Source organism: Parasteatoda tepidariorum, chromosome X1 (assembly GCF_043381705.1).
Source record: "Parasteatoda tepidariorum isolate YZ-2023 chromosome X1, CAS_Ptep_4.0, whole genome shotgun sequence".
Classification (NCBI taxonomy): domain Eukaryota; kingdom Metazoa; phylum Arthropoda; class Arachnida; order Araneae; family Theridiidae; genus Parasteatoda; species Parasteatoda tepidariorum.
Window position 1 is genome coordinate 59,795,024 of NC_092214.1, and position 26,912 is coordinate 59,821,935.

The 26,912-nt window shown below is 29.1% G+C and overlaps 1 protein-coding gene across 1 annotated transcript in view; it reads right to left on the reverse strand.

Annotated features, from left to right (window-relative positions):
- Window positions 1-205: 205 nt before the first annotated feature.
- The window catches only part of LOC107447340 (solute carrier family 2, facilitated glucose transporter member 1), a 60,593-nt gene continuing 33,886 nt past the window's right edge, over window positions 206-26,912 (reverse strand). The window contains exons 2-11 of the mRNA XM_016062217.3: window positions 23,176-23,274; window positions 19,983-20,268; window positions 18,239-18,409; window positions 15,873-15,980; window positions 15,055-15,143; window positions 12,301-12,399; window positions 9,733-9,945; window positions 7,743-7,818; window positions 4,369-4,496; window positions 206-1,862 (exon numbers count right to left, since the gene is read on the reverse strand). Of these exons, the coding sequence (XP_015917703.1) occupies window positions 1,719-1,862; window positions 4,369-4,496; window positions 7,743-7,818; window positions 9,733-9,945; window positions 12,301-12,399; window positions 15,055-15,143; window positions 15,873-15,980; window positions 18,239-18,409; window positions 19,983-20,268; window positions 23,176-23,274 (1,413 nt within the window). The 3' untranslated portion in view covers window positions 206-1,718. The remainder of the gene's footprint in view (window positions 1,863-4,368; window positions 4,497-7,742; window positions 7,819-9,732; window positions 9,946-12,300; window positions 12,400-15,054; window positions 15,144-15,872; window positions 15,981-18,238; window positions 18,410-19,982; window positions 20,269-23,175; window positions 23,275-26,912) is intronic.

The following is a 26,912-nucleotide window of genomic DNA, read 5'->3' on the forward strand; positions in this document are numbered from 1 at the left end:
AAAATTTATTTTAAAAGCTATAAAATTTTATCTAAAACTTAAAAGAGCCATGATAAAATTTGAAAGATTTTTCTTTAAGTCTCGAGTAATAGATATTTTATTTTTATAACAGTATTTTAAAAACAAAAACTTATTTCCAGGAGTTATAATTGGGCTTCATCTGTATACATGAATCTAGAGTGTATAAAAATATATATCCTTTTCCTTTCTTTTTCTTTTTAAATATAGTTCTGGCATATTTGAAACATTTTTATATGTTTCTCTTAAGATATGTTTTTGCTATGGGTATCTGTATGAACTTATATTAATAATTTATGTTGTGTATAGCTAAGAAAGTGACGGTTATTAGATTTTTGTTAATTGATCATTATAAAGAAATTAAATGAAAAAAAAAATCAGTTTTTTTTTTACTTAACTTTTTATTATTATCATAATACTTGATTTCTTCGGATTAGGAAAAATCTTCTGATATTATTTGATATTTTGTCCTAACACTAGTGTTGGATAAGGTAAACAGTACGTTCGTGAACACTAAAATGCCTAAAAGAAACTCAAACTGTGACTGTGTGTGCCTTAGAAATGACATTGATTCATGAGTTTTCACCAGGAATGCAATCGTCAATTTCTTAGAACACATTTTAAGGTATTATCATCTAAATACTACTGCTCTTTAACCAAACCACATATCCAAACACAACTTTCATGTGCCTCCTAAAACGCACTTTTCTTATTAGTCAATATATTTGGCCACATCTCGAAAATAAAATTTCTTCTCATTTGAAAGATCTGTGTTCAACTTCTTTGGAAGATGACATATTTTCTGCCCAAACGCAGCACATGGTCATTAACTCTAAGAAAGGCAAATTGCTCATATTTTTCATGACACTTGAGAACACTTTATATTAATTTTGATGCTCTCAAAATTTTCACTTTCGATATAAATAAATATGAGCTTTAATCTCTTTAGTCCCCATAATGGGAAACAAATGATGATTAAAAATTGTCAGCAGTTGTGGCATATCAGTATAATCTTGTGGACGAACACAACTTGCAGTGTCTTAATCTGTCATAACCTCATAAATCACGTAATTCAACTAAAATTATAATTTTCAATTTTTATTTTGAAAATATAAATCTACACGTTTAGGGAATGAAAGAGTTCAGTTTTGAGTAATTCTATTTGACTTCAAATTCATTAAAGTATCTTCAAAATAATACATATTTAATAAATTAAACAGATTAATTTAATTTAAAATTATTTTGCTATAAAGCTAAATAAATATTATTTTATAATAGTCGGGTAAATTAAAATACTCTCCGCTTTATAAAAATAAAAACTAACAATTAAGTTTATTGACTCAACATTGATTTTTATATAAGTATGCAACGAACATGTTACACATTTCACATCACGTTACACAATTTTTATCCACATATATTTTCAAGAGTTTTACAACAATAACAGTGAGTTATTTTACTTGAATTTTAATGAACTAATGGATAATGAGTATCACGAATTAAAAGTAAGTATAATGTGTCTTACTTTAACACAGTAGATAAAACTTGTGAGATATAAGTTAAAGTGAAACATTTGTTTGGATCAGCATTTGAATGCCAATCTCAGTCACTATGAATACATACAGTAATATCTAATATGACATTGATAGATTTAATTTGAATATACTCTCTATGTGACTGCTACATTGTTTGCAGAATTCTCACTGATAAGCCTTTTGTCGGAAGATAGCAGTTATTTCTTCAACTGTTTTGTTTTTCGTTTCAGGAACATATTTATATGTAAACATCCAGAACATAGCCAAGAGAGCCGTAAATATTAAGAAGGTGTACACGCCCATCACATTCTGTAATAAACAACACAATTAGAATTTTTTTTTAATGAAATTATTGAAAAAATTATAGTTGTAAAAGAGAATGTTTTTAAATTCTTTATTGAAATAAATTTTAAAAAAAGAGCATTACATTCATTTATGATGAAATGTGTATTAAATTTTCTAAAAAAATATTAACATCATGATATTAAAGTGTGCAATTGTTTTATTTTTCTATATTAATGCTACCTCAATTGAAGGAAAATGCAAATTTTTGGCTTAAATATCTCTGAACCGAATATTTTCTATTTAATGGATAATCTTTTAACTTGCAATTTAAATATTTCAATTTACTTTAAGAGTATATTTCAATAACATAATTACAATTACATAATTAAAAATAAAACTTTTCTATCAAAGATATGTTTAATTGTAACGTTAAGCATAATGTTGTAATATTGTTGCATTTCAAAAAATAATGACATAAGACGTTTCTTGCAACCGACTTTTCTAAGCTAATGATGATACCATATCAAAAAATTCTAAATTTCTAGTACAGATATCCTGCAACCAATTATTATTATTTTTTTTATTTTAGTTAGGGTATATCTTGTAATGTGCAGTTTAATATAAATATTTCTTATGATCCTGAGATTATATGTTTTGCAGTTACATAAGCGTAAAAACTTATTTTTTCTGAAATGTGAAATTAAGTACCATATTGGAAAGGGTTCACATATTCTAAAAAATATTGACCAACTGTTATACTACGCATCCAACTTTTCTATAATAATGCTAATTATATAAGGAAAAAGTATAAATTTTTGCCACAAATATCTCGGAACGCATTTTTTTTTTTAAATTAAAATACAATATAATATTTTTATGGGTGGTTTAATTATTTTGAAAGCGTAGATTATATAGGTGAATCCAATGGTCGGAAAAACTACATTCTTTTTGTATTTTACTGCAACTACTTTTTTACAAATGTAGTTAACTACAACCAGTGGTGTAGTTTTTTTTTTGGGGGGGGGGGTTGATATATATATATATTAGAAGGAACAGATGACCCCCCTTGAACTTACATTAAAACTACGCCACTGACTAAAAATAGTTTTTTTAAATGTAGTGACTGCAAACTACTTTGGAATTTAGTTTAACTTCTTCATTACTTTAATGAGACAAACTTTTCTGGAGAACTTAACTTACACTCATGTTCAAAGTGGTTTTGATTAAGAAATTGGCTTGCATTAAATATAAGAGAATAATTAAGTTCAGGTTTACATGAGCCAGTTTGTTATCCCGAAACATATTTTTTGAATTTGTTCATTTAACCTTCAACTTTTATGCCTTTTTCGTGAGAGAATATTTATTTTAAGAAATGCGAAATTATCAAATGCTTACAATTTTTTAATTGTTTAATGCTCTATTATTTCCTCTAAGAAATTAAGTAAAACAAGTTTCTTTCCTTTGAAATAACATCTATGTTTCACAGTGTGCATTCACATGTGGATGTGTGACTAAAGTGATAATCTATTTTTTATAATGGCTAATTTAAATATCACTTATAGGTGATTTTAAATACGTAATTTCTGTTAACGCTTCAGTGGCAGCCACAGGAAGATTTTCGTTGCATCTATTGATAGACCCACGAAGATTAGATCCCATCAAATTCGAAAAATTAGTTGCGTTAGAACCCTGTTTCTTTTCTAAATTAACGTTAAAAGTAGTTGCCAGAAATCGCTACAATTACTGTTAAGATCTAAGAGAAACAGTTATTGTTCATTAAAATTACTTTAATTTACGAAATTAACTCTTAACAATTTTTTAAATATTGAAAAAAAAATTTACAGCTACTTTTTTAGATTTTATTATTAAATAATTATTTCATTACGTATTAAAAGTGAGCAATTTTTGTTTCACATGTAATAGTAAAAATTCTTAAACAACTGGAGTGTGTACTATGAAGTTCGCACTCCAGTTAACAGTGACAGCAATGCTTGAATTTTTATTGAAGATACTTTTCATACTTTTTTTTCTTTATTTTGCATTAAATAAAGTCAAAATAATATAATTTTAGCATTTCTACAATTTATAAATATGAAATACAGTATGAAACACCAGTGTCTGTTTTTGCGTTAAAGGTAAAATCTTCAAAACATGGCTTTCTGCCAAACAATAATTTTTCAAATTTCCACTTATTTACAGTTATTTAGATCTAAGAGAAACAGTTATTCGTCATTGAAATTTCTTTAATTTTTAAAATCAATTATTGTTAAATTTTTGAATCTGAATAAAAAAAAAAAAATTTTTTTTAAAGCACTTCTTTCGGATTGTATATTTTAGTACGCATTTAATTCCGATAATCTGACAGATTGTTTTATCTATTAGACTGTTTTCTATAATTAATAAATATCAAAATATATAGTTGCTTTTAATTATATCGTCAAAAAGAAGATATATAAAAGGGAAACTGGTGACCCATCTGCATCAAAGGGTTAAAACATTAATTAGGACAAGTAGAAAATTTTTGTTTTACCTGTAATGGTAAAAATCCTAAACCAACTATGAAATTCGCACTCCAGTTTACAGTGACAGCAATGCTTGTCGCGATGGGTCGTGCTCCTTGTCCGAATAATTCAGTCACCAGGAACCATGGAATGGAACCTAAAATTCGAAGATGAAAAACAGATTATATTGCCCCATAAAGAAGCATAAAAAAGTATATTTGAAATAAAATAATGTAGAGTATAAATGTACGATGAGCAAAATAAAAAATGGAAGACATTAACAATTCTTGATCTAGCAAACAGATTATTACAATCTACTAAATCTACTAAATTATTTCAATCTACTAAACAGAAAATTACAATCTACTTACAATGTACTAAAATGCCTTAATGGTCTGATTTACTAACCTTAAATAGGTTAAAATAATTTTGCAAGCAATAATTTGAGTTACGAAATCAGACAAATAAACTTAATTTCGCTGAATAAACATGCCTTTTATTGTTGTTGACAAATTTAAATTCTTGATCCTCAAAATATGGTCTCAATAATATCAATTTCTCTTTTTCAAGATGAATAGAATAAAAAAGTCAGTTCAAAAGATATTTTGACTGTCTTTAAGAATAAGTAAAGAAATACAATGAATAATTTATAAGTATTTACTTTTTAGGAAGATCTTTAGATAAATGAGTTTTATAGACATGTGAAAAAATGATTTGATGATTTTACATAGTTCCAAAGATATGGTGAAATACGCAAAATGGGAAATTAACATTAAGGATTCCAAGAATTTTGCAGCTTTCAAGTCTGAACTATTGAGACCATTTTTTTCAAATTGCAACTGCCCTCTATTCTTTGAAGGTCAAGAATCCAAAATCGTTGAGGACAGGCACTTTTATATAAAGATAGTACTTTCTTGTGTCTGACTTAACTAAACTATTGTCTGTAGAAATATTTCGGCAAATTCAAACCTCTAAGTTAGTATATTAGAGTGTGATTTAAAATTAGTATTGACAGTAGACTCGAATTTCGAAAATCAATTTTTTTTCTTAGCAGTTATATGAAATTCAATTTCAGCGTTGATGGTTTTAGTAAGGGAAAGATAATAGTTTTCGAGCTTTCTTCGTAATCTATTGTAAAGCACTTACGTTTTTTTCTTCGTTTTTCTTTAGCATTTTTCAAATCAAATTTTTCACAATTGTGTTGTCAACAAACTAACAGTCTACAGTTTTTTTGTGTGCATCTCCAAATAGCATGGTGAATGTATGCAACTTGGTTCATATCATTTCTGATAAATGATAACGGAATGCAAAACCAAAGTCAGTCAAAAGTGCTGGGTTTTTGATTTTATTTGCTTTCCCGTTTTTGATCAATCCAGCTTACAAAAAATGTATCAGATATCGCAATTCGCAAAATTACCAAACTCAAAAATTTGTAAACTATTGCACTGGGAGACGAATTTTTTGTTGCATTTATACAAATACATAATCTTGCCTAATTCGGGTGTGAGGTTTTCAAATCTAAAATTAGTTGGGCTCCTAAACCTATGTATTTTTTTTTCAAAAAGATAATTTTAGTCCATTTTTGTTGAAATGCACAAATTTAAAAAGGTTATATAAAGCATAGAGTACCATAAATATTGTTACAAACTTCTAGGAGAGTCAGGACACATCATCAGAATTAAAAATTACATAAGAACCCATATCCCGATATGTCGTTGTACGTGGCAAGGGGCGCTTCCCTATAATGACCTGTTCGAAGAAACAGTTCATAATAGCAAAGAATTCTTAGCGGCATAGGACGATATTTTCGGACAGGGATTCCTGTGCAATTTTAATCCTAATGATGTGTCTTAACTCCCTCGAAAGTTTGTTGCATTTATGCAACTCTGTGATATAGATAACGTTTTTAAACTTGCATATTTCAACAAAAAATAGATTAATAAAAAATCTGCTGCTTGGAGAATGAAATCGATTACAAATTTGAAGTCACCGATACTAATATCTCATGCAACAGGTAAAAAATTATTCCACTGTCTCTTTTCAATACTTTTTACAAGAAAAGATTAAGCAAAGATTTTGGCAATGTTATTTTAAACTGAAAGAAATTTTTAATCAGAACCTTTGAGTTTTCATAAGTGTATAGGTTTAAAAAGAGTACAGAATTGTTAAAAATTGCAATCAGGGTTTAAGAGAATAGAAGGGCTGGTTCACTCCTTTGAAGAAACTCTCGCCGCGCCAATCCTCCGATTTTCTCTAGTGACGTCACTTTGGCGCAAAGCTCGCCCTTTTACTTCAAGAACAGAGCGTTCGGCCTTACTAGCTCTAACTAATATTGGAGCATTTTTTTGTGACATATTCTAAGACATTTGTTATTTTCTATAATGACTTACCTCAGTTTTTGCCGCGAATTTACAAAATTTTAAAACTATTAACGAAATGCCAGTTTGCACGATTGCAACTTGCAAAAATTCAGGAAAAAATATAATTTTCCACGTGTTCCCTAAAGTAAATGAACAACTATGTAAAGAATGGATTCCGAAATGACACAGTTAATATAAAACAGCAATACGTTTTTTCTATCGTTAAGAACTTTTATAAAAATTCGTTATCTAAACAGAAACCGCCTCGTTACTTCAAAAATAAAAATAAAACGTAAGTAAAAAGTATAAATAAAATATATAGTGTACAGTAGAAATTCTCCTAATTTCATAACTTATTTTTTTAATGTAGTTATTCTAAATATTTATGATTCTTTTAAAAATTAAATTTAAATATCTATAAATTATATGATCTTAAATTTAAATATCTATAAACAATTGTAAAATTTCTAATGTCACTATGAACCTAAATTATTATTTTGTTTCAGTAATTAGCGTTTAAGGTTGATGTTTCCTAATGATTAAGTATGAACAAATTGCTATTAACGACATATCCAAACCGGGGATTCTAAATTTAACTCAACTTATCGTTATAAAAGANTGAGAATATAATTTTAAGTATTTATATGAATAATTAAAGATTGCAAAATGTTTTCGTTTTCCTTTAAAAATTGGCGAATCACTCTTTGAAACGTACAAAGATTATACAAAGAGTATTTAAGAACGATTCCAGAAAATAACATATTTAAGTGGGCTGTAATTGAGCAGCAATATCATTTTTCTAACTTATTTTTACAAAGAGAAAGATGCAAAGTTATCATAATATCTTTGCTTGCGATCTTCCGAGATCTGTGGACGCAGTGGCGTCATGAGGAGGGAAATCGTAGCTTCAGCTCTAAGAGCGGAGTGAACTAGCCCTTCTATTGTCTTTAGCCCTGATTGCAATGGTAATCAAATTGAAAAAGCTTTTTACTGATCACAATTTTTGTTTAAGTCAATTATGAACTAATTAGAGAGCAACTCACCAGGTCCAATGGCAAACATTATCACAAATGTTATCACACAAATGATGCTGACATATGATAGCCATGGTGCGGATTTCTGAAGAAAAAAAATCGATTTAAATAATATCAATTAAAAGCAACTATAAAACAAAGATATTATACATGTAAGATGCTCTTTGTTTTATGGTAATTTGGTTATTCTTAACAGAATATTTAATTTTCAAAAAATGACATATTTTGTAAATAAAAGGGGCTCTGCAATTATTGTCTTCAATAAATATTATTTTTAGGACATATAGTAAAAAAATACAGGCATCAAGGTTCACAAATTATTATTAAAATGAGGACGTGAATCCGACATATGACCATAAATGATGGCAAGATTAAAAACATCAAAATCTCTCCGATTGCCAAAGGCATGGCAAACAAGGATAGGTATTCTTTGGCCAAGGCCAAAGGAAACTGCGGCGAGGTGTGAAAGGTGCTTATTAGAAACTAGAGATGGGGAGTTTCTTTTAAAATCAGTTACTGATGCAGCTGATTATCAGTTACATTTAGATCTTACAGTAGAAGGGGTTAAGAATTAAGTAATGTAGTAAAAGCTTGTTTTAGCGCAGCGATAATTCATAACAGTAGATGTTATTGCCATCATAGCGAGCTTGTTTTTATAACACTTTCATCGCAGCAATAGCGCGCCTTTGTCCCTCCCCCTCTGCTTTAAGAGTTTCCCCGCAGCGCTAAAATTGAAACAAAACACGAATTCCTTTAAAATTTGTTTGTAAATTCGTACTGGACACGCTGCAATAATATAGAAAAATCGCATGTAGAGTACGAGCTATCTCGTCTCTCGCGCACAGAGAATATTCTTGGAAGACGAGTTATTTCGCCCGTTGAGTTGAAAGAGATAATCAAGCATTTAACATTAAAATAGTAATAAAAGAGACTCAAGTGTTAAAGCGTGTATCAGCTTTTGATGTCATTTATAACATTGAATATTGATTTCAGTTGTAATTAGTCATGATGTGTAGTAAGATTTCTGGTCATCATAAAGAGGATCCTTCTGAAGTGGGAGACAGGATTCTTAAAAAATAGCTGAAAAACCTAACTTTCGTAAGGGCGAAGATAACGTGGCCGATGGTTGCTAACAAAAGTTTGCTTTATGTACATAAAGAAAATAAAAATAAATGATGTTCGCTTTTGCTTTTCTATATTGATAGCAGATACATAAATTTTTTTTTCCATTTTGTTCTTTTTCATGTAACATTGCTCACTAAAAGAACAGAATAATGTGTTTCCTAAAAAGAAAGAAATTCGAAATAGCGGAAAGAAGCGAAATCGAATAGTGGATCCCGAGCGAACGGTGACTCGGAACTGGTCGGTAAAAACAACTCAAATCGAATACCTATTCATTCATCACGATTAGCTAAAAGCAGGATCGTGCTTTTTGCTAATCGTGAGTTTGATCCAGGTAGTCGAATAAACAACGTGTGTGTGTGTTGGCATCAAGTTGCATATCAAATCTGTCGTAGTTGAATGGAAGTTTGGAGAGAAGTGTACCAGTTCAGGCTGGCCGACCGGTCTGCGTAAGGGGCAGGGAACTGTCCTTGCATCTGAAAGGTCCTGGGTTCGAATCCCGGGCAAGGCATGGATGTTTCTTTCTTTCTCTGTGTGCTCTATGTCCTCTCTCCTTTGTGGGTGCGAATGTGTGAATGTGACCCGCCCTATAAACGGGTTGTGGTTGTGTGAATGGCGTGGCAGAAGTCGAATTCCTGGTCATAGATGGCGCCACCGAAAAACAGGAACAATCGCACCCCCACTGTCTAAACAGGCATACGACAAAAAAAAGATAAATGCCTTAATATGGGACTAGGGGCTTGGCTATGGTTTGGTGATGTATTATTGTAAAATTACTTGAGGATGAGTTTTTTTTTATTTATTCCTGTTTAATTTTTTATTTTCTGTCTATCATAGTTTTTTTTCCTTGTGTTACATGGAATAGAATTGAACTTACCTGAAAAGCTAAACATATGGTTAAGAGAATAGTCATGACCATCATGCCCGCTAATCCAGTCAGGAGAAGAGTTCGTCTTCCGGCTCGTTCTATTAGAACAAGAGATACGATAGTCATGACTACATTAATGCTGCCCATTCCTAATGTGGCATTCAAAGCTTTTTCCGCTGTTAATCCGGCACTTAGAAATATGTCGGTCGAGAAAAATATGGCCTATAAAATATTTAAAAGCAATACTTAATTAGTGCTGATGTTATCGCTAATGCTCGAAAACAATTTAAATGCACATTACAAGAATAAGAGATTTGCTCCATCAAAGTGCGGAATGAAGTACTTTTCGCACTTAACCTTGATAATGTGCACATTAACGACTTCAATATCGTTAAAGTTCAAAATTTTGTTTTTCTCATTCTATCAACACTGAGAAAAAGGCAAAGTCAAAATTACCAGAATATGTTAAAATTTACCGTGTTACTGACTCTAATGGAATACCATAGAGCTTTGGTTATGACTTTGGTGAAATGAGCAATAAAATATGGTTTTATAATTTGCGATAAAATTCGACATATGCGGTAAAATTTGGTAATTTTAACATGATACGTTGGAGCATGACATAAAAACCGTATATTTGGTAAAATTTTCTTTTCAGTTTTGTATTTTTTATAAAATGTATGGTAATAAGAACTATAATTATGAAAATCAGAATTTCCGGTAAACCGTTTCTATATGAAAGGAAAAATTATCATGTATGTATGGTTTAAATACCGTATATTTTGGTTTTATTAACCAGAATTGTCTTTTATTTTCTTTTTTATGAGAAATGTCATTACGATACAGTATGATAATTTTACCAGAACATTTTACCCCCGTGAATTCATTTAATGACTGTTTTGACTTGGTTCTTTAGACATTGAAAAGTGAATAAATGGCATTATTTTAATTTCCTTAATTGTAATAATATTTTATACCGTTTAATTCTTGATATTTTAGTTTTTAAATTAATTGATGATTGATTCTATCATCTACTTTGTTGTTTGCTTGATGTTAGTAACTTGATTTTTAGATAGCTAAAAATAATTATAAATTAAATAATTATAATAAAAAATATTTAGTTTTTTTAGTTGTAGTAATAATTTAAACCATTTTATTCTTTATAATTTAGGTTTTAAATTAATTAATGATTGATTTTATCATCTACTTTGTTGATTGTTTGATGGTAGTAACTTGATTTTATAGATAGCGAAAAATAATTATAAATTAAATAATTATAACTTAAGTAATTATAATTAAATAATATTTTGTTTTCTTAATTGTAGTAATGATATAAACCATTTTATTCTTGATATTATAGTTTTTAAATTAATTGATGATTGATTCTATCATCTACTTTGTTGGTTGTTTGATGGTAGTTACTTGATATTTTAGTTAGCGAAAAATCTATAACATTACGTTATTTTAAGCGCGCAGAAACGTTGCCGTTGTTCCAGCGATATGATTTTATTTTCAGTATATGACTGCTTAATGTGCAGATTATCTATGTAGTTTATAGATTACCTTAGTAATTTGAGAAATTTAGCGTATCACTCTAGTTGATCTGCACATTAGCTAGATTATATACAGGATAACTGATATTCTACATTTTAACGGTAATACTTATAACTATTAAGCAATAAAATATTTTCAACCATTCTTCCGTATGCATGAAGCTAACGATTCTGATTTGACTGTAAAGCATACTAAATTAATGTATTAAATGAAACATCAGTTTTGTTTTAGGCAGAAAATACAAATGAAATAATTAATAACGAATGATTATTAAATTGTAGAAAAGAGAGGGGAAAGTGATCCATCCGAAACAATTTAAACAATTTTAAATAAAAATAAGCAAATGGACACTTATAATTTGATTTGCCTTTTTATTTTCATAAATATAAACCACAGGCGTTGGGAGGAATATTATATACCTATGTATTTAGAAATAACAAAAAATTCAAACATTTAAAAATATGAAATCTTTTGGTCGAAATTTGGTCGAAGTAGTTCAAATAGTGATAGTTTAAAAATACGACTTTTTCGAAGTTTTATTGATCATAGGCTGTTTAACTTATTTCAATCAAAATTTGTATTTATCATTTAAAATTAGAATGCTTGAAATAATGTAAAAATGTATAATTAAAAAGTTCTTGATCGCTATAAAATTGAATAAGAAATAATATTAAAAAATATATTTTTTGTTTCATTGAATGTATAAGTTTTAGATTTGTGTGCAAAATTCTATTCAAAGACACAATAAAAATGTGCAAAAAAGTCTAACTAAACTATTTGAATCCGTTTTTTTTTAAATTTTGTTCCTCAAAAAAAAGTTCTGTTCATTTTAAAAGAAAGTATGTTTATTTCCCAGTTTCATAAATTAAAATCTCTACTACTTAATTAGCAAAGTTTAGATTACCTTATGAACTATTAAGATTGTATGTTAGTGCGACCATTAGATAAAAAAAATTATTCACGCTTTTGTTATTGTTTATTCATTTATAACTTAAAAATAGGAGTAAAAAAATAATTACTTACTGCATTGATACCTGAAAATTGTTGAGCCAGCATTACCATGACAGAAATGAGAAGTGGAGTCCGCAGAACGGGATTGTGCCACATTTCATGAAGAGTAACCTAAAAAATTTAGAAGTAGTTTTAATACCACATTTTCTACAGATTCATCTTTGTATGACCAAGCTCTATTCCTTTTAACCTAAGCTATCGTGCTTAATAGCACCAATAACTTGAATCTGAGAGATAAAATCAAATTTTACAAGCAAGAATACGTTACAATGGCACTAAATAGTTTATTAGCTTTTAGTTTAAATTTAATACAATATTAAATATCTTATTGCTTCTTTATTTAATTACATAACTTATTTAATTACATAATTTATTTAATTACATAACTTAATAGCATAACATTACATTCATTAATTTTAGTAGAACTATAAAATTATTTTTATCATGTTAATTTAATTATATTTATACACTGAGAAAAAAAAATATGGTAAAATTATCGTACTGTATGGTAAAGACATTTCTTGTAAAAAATATATAATTCTGGTTAACAAAACTAAAATATACGATATTTAAGCCATTTATTTGGTAACTTTTTCGCTCATATGGTGACGCTTTACTAAAAATTCTGGTTTTCAAAATTATAGTTCGTTTTATCACACATTTAGTAAAAAATTCAACACTGAAAAGTAAATTTTATTGAATAAATAGTTTTTATGTCATGTTTTAAGGTATTACGATAAAATTACCAAATTTTATCGCATATTATAAAGTCATACTTTATAATTATTTTTACCAATATTATTACCAAAGTGCTTCTGTAAAAATTACTGAGCTTCTTAGTGTTTCCATAGAGCCAGAAACAGAATAAATTTTACCATATACTGGTAGTTTTGACCATACTTTTGTCCTCAGTGTATTATTATTACTAAATTATGTAAACCAAATTATCTCTTTATTTTAATGTAGGCTTATAAAACTAAATAGAACTAACAAAATTATTTTACATAATAGAATAAGATAATATTTGTAATTCAAATTCTTGTCTGATTGAATTTTCAAATTCTTGTCAGATTCTTGTTTTTTAAAACTGAAATTTATTTTCTTAAAACTAATCCCTTATTTTGTCTGATATTTTTTTTAATTAAAGTTAAAAAATTTAAATTGCGAAATGCGTGGCGTGCAATAGTTTTCTGCCAATTTATTATTTATTTCTTATTAGACAATAATAAATAATAAAATGAAGCTTATTTTTTTAAGCAGCATTGTGTTTTTATCATAATACAGTTTTATATACATCTTTTAAAAGTCTTATAATCTTTTTTCAAAGTTTAATGCACAAAAAGCGAAAAACTGTAAAATGTTACAAAAATATGCAGACCGGAGACTTATGCTCGTCATGTAGCTACTAGTCTACTTTTAACTATTTATACGAAATAACTATTCTTTTAAAATAAATTCGGTCAATAATCATGGTAAGAAAACAATTGCGTGTGGCATGTTTAAATGGGCATGCATGTAATTTTTGATTTCAATATTGAAAGTATGAAATCTTAATTGGCTTAATCTAAAACTTAGTTAAGCTGAGTTAACTGAGCTGGGTAAACTTAGTTAATCTGATTCAAAAGTCATAAAAGGGATTCAATATTCGTTTGACAATTGCAGTTACATAAAACAGCAATACTGGTTAAAGACCTCTATATTTAAAGCATACCAGTTTAATCAAAAAATGATTTTATACATTTAAACTATTTTACGTCAATAATGACGTAAAGTGTTTCTGTCTGGTGGAGCAGTTGAGGATCGGCTAAGTCTGAGGTTCCGAGTTCTATCCTCCAAGGTCATTCCAATTTTAATCGAGTTGTCCTAAACATGTAAATACGTGCAAATAAAATTCAAGATTTTATTTATAATTTAAATGGAATGTTCCGGAATTTTATAAAATATTTCCCGACATCATTTCAAACTATCGATTCCAAACTATCGACATTACTATGCGATCCGTCAACAAGATTCCCTGCAATAAGCCTAACAAAAGACGTCGGCAATTTGCAAAGAGCCCCGGATTTTCAAATTGGCCTATGACTACTTCTACTTCAACTACCTACAACAACTTCATGCTTTTCTAGTATATCCAAGAAGTATGTCATAAATCTATTTGACTTCAAGATTAAATTCAATTCTTTCTACATGATAATATATACACTGAACAGCCAAAAAAAAACTGGTACACCTGACTAATATTGTGTAGGACCCCCGCGAGCACGTAGAAGTGCCGCAACACGACGTGGCATGGATTCGATGAATGTGTGAAGAAGTGCTGAAGATAACTGACACCATGAATCCGGCAGGGCTGTCCATAAACCAGTGGGAGTAAGAGGGGGTGGGGATATCTTCAGAACATCACGTTGCGAGGCTCATGTCTGGGGATTTTGGTGGCCAGCGGAAGTGTCTAAATTCAGAAGAGTGCTCTTGGATCCACTCCCAGACGTGAACATTATTGAACACATTTGGGATGCCTTGCAACGTGATGTTCAGAAGATATCCCCACCCTCTCTTACTCCCACGGTTTATGGACAGCCCTGCAGGATTCAGGGTGTCAATTATCTCCAGCACTACTTCACGCATTGATCGAATCTATGCCACGTCGTGTTGCGGCACTTCTGCGTGCTCGTGTGGGCCCTACACGATATTAGTCAGGTATACCAGTTTTTTTTGGCTCTTCAGTGTATTTTTAAAGTTAAAAATGAGCAAAGGAATGATCATTACCTTTGGGACAAGTTTCATGGCTTCGTATTCAGCTCTCATTTCATCCATTTCATCATGAACCTCTATTGTTCCTCGAAGCCAAGTTAAAGCTAAAATTTTATTGCAAAAGGAATGAGAAAATTTTTTTGGTGAGACATTACAACTGAATATAAATGAACATATTGAAATATGTCTGTACAAAAAAAGAAGCAAAAAAAAAAGCCATAAATTGGACAAAACAGTAAGAAATATTGCTTTTGCGAAAATTTGTAAGCTACGGTAAGTATTTAAAAATAATATGTGAGAAATATGCAATTTAAAAAAAATTTCAAACTGAATAATTGCGAGTAATATTTTTTTAGTAAGTTTTACTATGACAATTTGCATTAGCAATTTCTAAGATAGTTTATATTTTGATTTATTGAAGAAAAATATTAAAGTATTACATTGATGCTCAGTTTTGACCAGAGAATTGATTAGAAACAGGGTATAATAAATATGTTTTTATATATTCTATTATTGACATGCTATACTGTAAAAGTTCCGAATCAAATTAAGATGAAAAGTACCGGTCCTCAGAATCCCGTTACTTTTACTTTTTACCGTAAAATAAATTTTTTTCCGATTGTAGATAGGAAATTTAATGAGAGAATCTATTTATTACAGTCAGATTATAAACGTAACTTGAGAAAAAATAGTAATAAATAGTTAAGCAGTTTAGAAGAATTTTTAAATAATTAAATAGTTCAGAATAACTTTAGAATGTTTAAACAATTCAGAACACGTAAATAATTTAAATAAATTTGTATTAATTAATTTAATAAAATAAAAAAAAGTACCTTTTTGGGCAGATACATCTCTTCCTTGAGTAATTAAAATATATTTTGGTGATTCTGGACAAAATGGTAGAGTGACCAACATGAATATGGATGGCACTAATGTCATGGCTGAAAAAAAGTACCAAAACATTAACAATTTAGAGATATTCTCCAAAACGATAATGTACATTCATTTACATCAACATCTATTTGCATTAATATACAATTATTAATGCATTGATAATAATGAATACAATTATTAATATATAACAATTATTAATCCATTGATAATAATGAATACAATTACAGTCAAACCCCGCTATAGTGAACCTTCAAGGGACCGACATTTCGGTTCACTATAACCGGGAGTTCACTATATCCGTTACGCAGGCAATTTTACTAATGGTGCCCAAACTCCTCCCTTTTATTACATTATATTCGTATAAATGACTGAAAAATATTATGTAGTAGCAAAAATGTGCGTCTTGCGCACAAAAAAAATTAGTAATCTTTAGCTGATGAGCAATCCTCAACATCAGATCTGGAAACACTTCCCGACCCTCAGATAATTTTTCATGAATTTCTGTTATTCCGCTTTTTGAACCTGTCAAACCTGCCATTCGAGCACATAAAAGTAGCTTCTATAGATGGTTTTAAAAATCGGTATATGTATTTATTTTGAAGTAGAAATTTCAAAATTATTACAAAAAAAATGGGGGGGAGGGGAATCAGTCGAAGACAGAAAAAAGTTCATTATATCCAGCTTCCTCACTTTTTTGGTTCACTATATTCACTAAAAATAACATTATACGTGTATAGCAAGGCACGGGACCGAGCATTTCGTTCACTATATCCGGGAGTTCACTATAAGCGTGTTCACTATAGCGGGGTTCGCCTGTATTAATATATAACAATTATTAATGCATTGATAATAATGAATACAATTATTAATTTATAACAATTATTAATACATTGAATATGATAGACCGAACATTACATTATAATCTAGTGGATTTTAGAGAAACTTTTTTATGAAAATATATAAATAAAAGACGATATCTTAAAAAATGTATATGAGGCATTAAAAATATTTTATTGTCTAATTCAGTGGTGGGCAAATGATTTGACGTGGGGATAATTTAATGAAAACAAAGGTTAGCGAAGGCTGGATGAGGTCCTTCGCTAACTTGCTCTTGATATAATTTGCTTCGCTGACTCGCTTGCTAACTTTAAAATGAGTGCATATTGCAGTTAGTAGTTAACTTAGCATTTCAGAAAAGGTATAAATTGTATTATTGGAATAAATATAGAAAAATAAGCACAATAATGGCAGTTTTATTCAATTTATTTATTGAGCTAATTTCATATCACCTGCAGTTTCCAACACCTTTAATTTTAGAAAGAATTCAATGTGATTGATGTACCCGATTACACTTTGCCACAATATTTTTTGTCAGGTGTGAGACTGCGTGATGAGATTTTCATCACAGTCAACACAAAGCTGCAAAATTGACAAAAAAGGGATTTTAGCAACAATCTCGTTTGGGTACCCGATTCCCACGCTCATCCCCTCCACTACATTTCTATTCAAACTGAATTTTACTGACTGTCTTAGCGGTCACAAAAGGAAGAAAGAAAAAAAACTGTTAGCGGGCTGGTGTTTGCCCACCCCTGATCTAATTATAGAACGGTATTTAGATTCCTAATTTTATCTTCTAATTCTATTTTATATTGCATTATTATATGCACGTAAATGGGTTATGGCTAGGATGCAAATATATTAGAATTTGCAAACAGAGTACACATTGCGTTATAAAATGACTGAAATTTCAAAGTCATTTCAGAATTTTTGACAAAAATTAAGTCATTAGAATCTATACACATTAAAGGTAGCAAATTAACATGTAAGTGGGAAAAAACAACAAGAGAGGAAAAAAATAACAAAGAAAAACATCATTAAAAACTTATGAATCATTAGTAAAGGTATTAGACAAAAAGTAAACTAAAATAACCAAAAGAAAATAAAAATAAAAAATAAACAAATAACAGTCAATTTATGATTAAAAATGCAAGGAGTTAGCTTTTCGTTAGGAAGCACATCCTTCAGTTTCAATTTCACCAGGAAAATACACGGTTTTCGGATCATTTAAATTTCACTCTTCTTTTAATTGACCACAATTCACAAATTTGGATAACGCTTTCCTCCCCACTTCAAAATTAATTTGCGATTCTTAATTATATATTAATAATTTTTTTAACTAGGAGTAGTGATTATAGAAAATGATTATACAAAGTAATACATCAGAATTATTTTGGAATTTTTTCAGGCATAATATAATGAAACAAAATTTCAAATAAAAGAAAAAAACTTTTTTAAAAAATTTTACCCAAGAGAAAAGGCCAGTGATCTTCAGTTCCTAAAATTTGTGGCAAGCCTAGGACTTGTGAAACTAAAATAGATATGGTAATTACAAGCTGATACACAGTCCCTACGGCTCCTTTTAAATGGAGTGGAGCTATTTCTGCCAGATACATGGGTGCTAAACCAGCATTTAAACCTGAAATAAAACGTTTAGCACTTATTTAATCATAAGTTTGTTATTCAAAATATATTGAGTAGACCTGCTAGCGACAAAAACATAAAAAATACGGAAAAATTCGTTTTCTGACAAGATAATTTTGCATGGAATTTTATTTTGCTTTGTCACTGTATATAGACAGCTTATTAATATTAGGGGTATATGAATTTTATTGAACTATATTAAGTATTTGTTTTTATAAATTATGTTTTCGGTATTTAAAATGTATAGAATCAAGACCTGTTAGCTGAAGCAACCAGAAGAAAATAAGGAAAAATTAGTTTTACAACACGATAATTTTGCAAGGGATTTGTTTTATTTTATCTCCATAAATAGACAACATATTCCTATTATGGGTATACGAGTCTTTATTCAGCTATATTTAGTATTTACTTAGATGCTATGATTTAAAAGGTATGAAGTACAATGATTCAAGACTTGCTGGCTGAGACAAACAAAAGAAAATGCGGAAAATTTGTTTTTTAGCATGATAGTTTTGCAAAGATTTTTAATTTTGTTTTAGCATTGCTTGTCATTTTGTCATTTTACTTCTTATTCAACAACTTCTTTCTCAACTATTTTAATATTTAATTTCAAATAAAATCCCTAACGCTATCCAAACACTACAAAAAAGTTATTAAAAATAACAAGTACTTTAAATATCCAATTTTAATTAACCAGAACAAGAAGAAAGTTTCTACAAAGCAAGTGTTATTTTTTCATGCCATAAATTTAGTAAAAAGAAAAATTCTTGCACACTGTGAGTACAATTTATTTATTTCAGTAAGTATAAAAATCAATGATAAGTTTTAATAATTCCTATACAATAAAAAACAAAAACAAAGTACTATTATCTACAGTGTTTATACTAAAGTTATTTTGTAATAATAATTATCAGGATCTTAAATTCTCTTCTATTTTTAATTGAAGCTGCAACAACAGCAATTTGAAATATTTCTTTATTCAATATGATCACTATTTTGCTGCAAACGTTAATTTAAAATATAAATTTCAAAATTTGAGTTAGAATTACTTCGATAAAATCTAGATAATAATCTATACATCGTAAAACTATATATTATATATTCATTCGATTAAATTGTACCCTAGACAAGTTCTGTTTGTTTTTTTAGTTTTAAGTTATATAGTTATTTCATGAAAATTTTAAAGTTAAGTACATACGATAAGATGGTTACATTTTTAAATAGAAAATCAAAATATATAAAATTGAGCTATACTTTGTTTAGCGAGAACTGATAGCGAAAGTAAGCAAAGCCAGGCAATACTTTTGAATTGACTCCAAAATTATTACAAGGTGACCAATGTGAAAGTAAAAAAGAGTTACCAAATCAGTGAAGAACTAACAGATGTTGGCGATAAACAGCAAAACTTAACGTTTACTTCCACTATCGATTCTCGCTGAATAGAGTGAAGTAAAACTGAATTATAGAACTCCACCTTTGACTTTCATATTTTTTAATTGCTTTTTCTTTTAAGAAAACTCTTTTCATTAAAGAAGTCAATAATTTTAAAAAATTACCTGATTATTTACCTGAATTGAATCCAATAAAAAAACGTCCAATAATAAGCATTTCATATGAGCCTGCTGATTTTGATGAACCCATAAATATTGCTGCTAAAACAACGAAGACGTTATTTAGTAAGAGACCTCCTTTTCTACCAAACCTTTCAGCTACAAAGGCAGTCATGAGAGCTCCAGCCATGCCGCCCACGCAGAAGATGGATACAAGGATGGAGAAGATGTAAGTAACTGTCGCCTCTCCGGCAAGAGTGTCAAACCTTTCATAATAAGTATCGTTGATGAATTTTTGTATAAGCTAAGGAAAAGAAAAGAAATTTCCCTGGTAAAACAGTGTTAATTATAAAACTTAAGGCATTCATTACATGTCAAAACTACAGAATGAGAACAGTCTTTTTTTAATTACTAAAATCCAGGACCAATGAATATATATATATGATGTTCAATAAGTCTTCATACACTATTTCTATCACAACGTATGCATGAAACAAGAATTCTACTGTCTATTGATTTATTGCTGAAATATTATAGTGTAACAAAAACAAAGCTTTAAATGTATGAGTAAAGCTTTAAAAATTATGTTAAATAAACATGCATGAAATATTCATCATCATCAGTGGCACGACAGCCCAGAGTGGGCCTTAGCCTTCTCTAGAATGTTTCTCTATGTCATTCTTTTTGTTGCAAAGTCTTACCAGTCAGTCATGATTGTTTTAAAATCTGCAGAATATTGTTTTCCATCAAAAAAGAAAAGAATGGAAGGTAGCGATCTTTTTTTCATTGCACGCTGAAGATGAGTTTGTTATTGAGAAACTTTTTGTTATGGAAGAAACTCATAACCTTCAAAATGTTCGATTGTGGTCAGTATCGATTCAAGGTATACCACACGATGAAAAACCGGAATATGGATTTCAAAACCTTCATAATATTGGTTTGAGAACTTTTTCAAAGACCTTCGTTGGTTTTCAATAATAAAGGAGTTATTAATTTGTGCTGAACTTGATAAAAATTGATTCTGGAAGAAATTCATTTGCCTAATCATAAAACTACGGTTGGAGGCGATTATTATTGCTATCGACAAGATGGCTTTATTGCAAATATTGCTAATCATTTGCATTCTAGCTGGATCATCATTGACATTCTAGCTGGATCATCATTGGCATTCAAGCTGGCAGACATTCTAGCTGATTTTCAGCCAGATGCATTCCAGATCTTTGCTGTAAATAACATTAAAATGCTTATAACCACGTCCTGCTTGTTTTAAACTGTCAGGAATTTATGGGATATCGAGGGGGCCATTTAAATATTATGTAAGCACTTAAAAGGGGAAGGTTAGAGATTTATTTATTCTTGCTGAGAAAGGGGGAGGAGTATGAGCAATGCTCACTTACGATATTAAAATCCCCTCATTTTTAAAATTTTCTTAAAAAGCAAAAGAAAAATTTTCACAAAAAAAATTGCACTTGTAAAAATTTCTATCTTGAAATAAAAGTTAAATTTGGGAAAAAATTCCTTCGAAGAGTTTCAAAGGTCGACAATTTCAAACTCCAAAGGAATTCAAAACACAAAAGATTCCTAAAAAAATATTCCAGTCAAAATTTTGAAATATAAATTCAAATTTAACTTTGTTCATTGCAAAGTTAAATTTTTTTTTAAATTTAATTTTAATCCTCAAACTAGATTACTACAGTAAAAGTAAAAGTTACAGCTAAAACCAGGGGGGGGGGGGTTCTTACGTTAGCATGGGAGGGGATTTGTAATTTGCTTATTTTAACTGACAAGAAGGGAGGGGTGTAAAAAATCTGCTTAAAGCTTTTTCTGAGCTTTAAATAGCTTCCCTGCATCAAATAGGTTTTCCCATCATCATCAGAAAACTAGTGCGTAGTAGGGAATTTATAGTACAACTTTAGTCGGGGGGCTTTACGCTTAGTTGCGTTGATAGAAAAAATACACTTGTTGTCGATGCGTGAGGTATTCTAATAGCGTGTATTTCGGCTCAATAAATAGTTTTTCTTTCGTTTTCTCCTTTTAAAAATGCATGAAATATTCATCATCATCATCACCGGTACGACAGCCCAGGGTGGGCCTTGGCCTTCTCTAGAACGCTTCTCTATGTCATTCTTCTTGTTGCAAAGTCTTACCAGTTAGCCATAATTGTTTTTGTGGGGGTGAGCCTTACTGTTAAGATAGGCGTGTTCATCTCGAAGTGGGCGTTTCTGCCAACCTAGGCGTGTTCACATCACGTCCGAAGGTCACCAATGTGGGGGGAGTAGTTATCGACAATGTCAACCTTCATCTATGAAAAGGTACCCCGTCATAGAATCAAGTTAACATGTCTTATATACTAGTGAATTGAAATTGTATTTTTGTAGTGGTAGATACGCTACATTTCGCTACATTTTAAAACCTGCAGAATATTGTTTTCCATAAAAAAAGAAAAGAATGGAAGGTAGCGCTTTTTTATTTTTAAAAGCAAACAGTTAGCTTTTTTTTCACTCAAAAATAAAATTATTTAGTTCCAATAACTTTTAATAAAGTATGTAATTCGTTATAAACATTCATACAAAGGAGCAATTTTCTTTTTTCTTCATCTACTGCTAAATATTATAATATCAGGCTTATCAAATTTGGAGCATGACTTTTGTAATAACATCCACCATTCTCTCCATAATAAACATTACCGAAAATTATGTATTCTATATGCTCCGCATTCATCGTGATTCTGCGCTAACTATTTTAATACTTAAAGCTTAAACTGAGAACACAATTTCAATATGTGTGTTCTTAATTTAGTGTACTGTACAATGTGCAAAAAATAAATAAATAAAAAAATAAAAAAGGACTATCTTGAATAACTTTTGATCTAATGATCGGATCTTCCCATTCTAGGACTCAATCTTAATGGCGTAATTACGTAACAAATTTTTTTTTTTTCGTTATTAAGTTAATTGTTTGTTCATTGAATTAATTCGACACATTAATTTTACAAGAAGAAATAGAAAAATCTTGCCAAAACATATGAAGAAATTGATACGATATTATCTTAATTTACTTTAAGGTACAGCTTTTTAGGCGTTAATTAAATTATTTATTTCAATGAAAAATTCTATTAAAATATTAAAAATTATTCAGCTTTTATGCCTTACTCTCAGAAAACCTATAGAAATATTAGGTATTAATTGAATACTTAATAATTGATTCTTACTAATTGAGGAATATTTGTAACTCCAGTGTTGTACCCATGTTGGAATGATGAACCAAGGGCTGCAGAAGCAATGGCAAACACTAAATGGCTTGTTAGACCCTGTAAAAACAAAGCAATGATTAATTTTCAACTCAATTGCTTTTAATTTTATAAAAGGGCACAACTTGTTTGAAAAAATAAATTCAAATGTAATCTACATACAAACAAGATTTCTTTAAATATTTTTGTTGAGCTTGCTGTACAAATAAAAATAAAAAAGCAATTAAAATGATGTAAGTATTATAACGAATTAACTTTTATACAGTTTTCGTAGTATTGTAATTTAAGTGAACTGAAATTTGCAAACGATATAAAAGTTTAATTAATTTAATGCTATAAATTTTCTGAGACATTTGCTTCGAAAGACAAAAGCGTTTTTTTTTCTCATTTTCGTTTAAGATAAACACACGCACACTGGTTTGCCTTTATTGATAATCATTATTTTATTCCATAATTATGATAATCATTATTTTATTCCTTTATTTATGATATTCATTTATTTCAATGAACTTTTAAACTCGTATTTAAACTCAATCTGTTGCGAAACTTTCAAAACTATTTAAAAATTACATCATAATGACTAAAGACGTATTTGGTTACTTATTGAAATATAATGTAGCTATAGTTTGTAAAGAATATCCAACATAAATCTTTCATTTGGAATAATCCCATTCCTTGGTATTTTCATATTTCATAATGTTCTAAGGGAAATTATAAATCGACTTCAGTCTAATCGAAGAAAGAAAAGACTAAAAAAAATTGCATTTTACGCAAAACATATTAATTTATCATCAAATTGCTTATTTAATAAACGCAATTGAAATAATTTTTTTAAAAAAAATTTAAGCACCTTTTATTACAATAATAATATTTCATAATAAATAATTTAAAAAAAAATCGAGCCTTATCAGATATGTTTAATTAAATCAGAATCGATAAAAAATAGCATTCATAAAAGCATTTTCATTTATTGTTCAGAAAATGTATCTATTTTCATAATTTTGAAAACTTGAATTTTTCTATGATGAAAATAAAAAACAGTGCTTCGTTTATAATTCCTAAAAAGTAGTTGAAATAATCGATTTTCTTTTAGCTGGAGAGGTGTGTTTGTATTTTGCAATTTTGAATAGCGCGGCAGAACTGCCACAAACGTTACATAACATTTCAATAGATGGCGCCACTACAAATCACTGCACAGACAGTCACTTTCTCCTCTTCCAGACTCCGCATCTTCTCACCCCATCAGCACTCTTGAGCTTCTTTCTCTCTTAACACGAATACTAACATCTTGAAGGTCACGATACTACTCTGCTTCACAATGGCGAGGCCAATGTCACGTGCGGACCATCATTGTCTCACTCGCTTTACTAAGAGGGAAATATTTCGCCCTGTTTATTTTCTATGTAAAACTGTTTATTTTACAGTTAATATGTTAAAACTGTTTATGAGTAAAGAATTCTGTTTTCAAATTTAAATGGTTTGGATTTTTAAGATTATGAAATGAAAGAATTAGAAGAATTAAGATTATGAAATGAAATAAATAAACGGTGGTAATTCCTTTGATATAAATTAATTTCTTTCTAGTATAGTCTTTCAAAATTAATAAATTAAAGTATTTCTCAGAAGACTCACTACAAATTAAACAAATCAAGAATATTCGAATTGACTAAATTTGTTATGGATAAGACACTTGCTATGAAGAAGTTTCCAATTAAAAATCTATTTTTATCATATTTTAAAAAGTTTTATCTTAGTTAATTACAATATTTTAATTAACTATCTATTTTTAATAAATTGTAGTATTATAAAATATTGTTAATATTATAAAGCGAAATAATATAGAAAACAGAAAAATATGCTAAAATTTCAAAGAGAATAAATATAACAAAATACTTTACCCGCCATAATAAATTACTTCTTAATTTCTCATTAACTAGTTTAACTGATTTAGAAAATGTTCTCTTTCAAACTGGCAATTAAGGAGTAAAAGGAGAGTTTTGTATCTAGCTTCAGGTTACAAGTAACAAATATCTATTGCTTTTAATAGCTATTAAGAAGTAATGAGTTAAACATAACAGATGTTTTAGTTAAATATAATATGTATGCATAACAGGTAAAACAATGATAAAGTGTGCATACCCTTAAAGTGAAAAATAAAATAAACTGTTTAGCTAAAGATAAAACTTTTTTATGGTTAAATTAAGTAATTAAAATAAATGCAATTAGACACTAAGCATATATCATATTTTTTGTCATATTAAAAATTAGAAACATTACTTTTCCCGGTTCTTGAATTTCCATTTTTTTCTTTTTTTGACTTTTCGCTGAAGATTTGTGAAGAAATTCTGTATACTCATTAAATGATATAACATTAAAAAAAAAACAAGAAATCTATGAATTTTTTAGAGTTTTATAAATATGGCCATGAAGATCAAATTTAATACTAAGCAAAAAATAAAAAAATAATAATCATTATACAATGATACAAATTTCAGCAAAACTCACACCAATAAAATGTTTTCAAATTATTTTTAATAATCTTATTCATTATTCAAGAAACAGCTGAAAATATGTAACGACAAATCCCCGCTTGCATTAGCTGTTAACCTTATTTATGAAAAACACCTCACCTGTTATCAATTGAGATAAATCTAAAAGCATATTTTTACCGCAGTAAAAATATACCAACGTTCTTATTTGAGAAGACGGGAAAGAAAAGAGGGATAAATTCCCGGTGTGAAGGCTGCTTTTTCGTTTGTTTTAGGACACCTCACTACTTATAGAACTTGGGTAATACTTCGATAGTTAAAATTAAAAAACAAAACAAAAAGTGTGGTATTTAAAAAGATAGAATTCTAACAGCAAAACTGATATTTATATGTTACTTCTCAGATATTTGCAAAGGAAAAACATAATAGTTGACGAACTAAGAGCATGAAGATTTTAAACGATATTTTAATGACTTTGAGAAAATGAGAAAGTTTATATTTTGACGATTGCATATAAAGATCCTTTATTTCTTCTCCGGGAACCTTCACTAGGCAAAATTTATAAATCCATAACACTCTCTAAACTATTCTCACCATAGAACTCGCATTCTTGGCGGTTAAATTTTCTGCAAAAAGACAAGTTTCTTAAGGTTCTTATACTATTTGTTGAAAAACGCACTCGGAGCCCTCTTCCATTCCAAAAAACACTCAGAAACTGCCACTTCATACTTTCATTCAGAATTTAATGACTCGATAAATTAAATCAGCTTTGCATGCTTATATATGTTTGAAATAAGAACTCTTTCTGAGAAATCTCAATTTTATTTTCCAAAATATTCTTCCCTTAATTTCTTCAATAGTGTTAGTGGTAGTATTTCATTACTATGGTGGTTTATGCACAATTTATTCGCATCCAAAGTAGGAATAGAAACAATTTCGTGATTTTATTTAGATATAGCTGTGTTAAACATTATTGTCCGGTGATAATTTAAATAGTATTTATTAACATTTCTAATTAAGTTGTGTGTTGTATAGCATAATCTCCTTGGTAGCAGAAACCCTGTAGAATTGAAGCGTGGGCTGCAGATTATTCTTCATATAAGTTTTATTTTTAAAAAGCAGTCAAACAAATTGGGGGGAGAAAGAGAGAGAAACATCTTAAAATAATTTTAACATCATAAATCATCATAAAATATTTAAACATCGTAA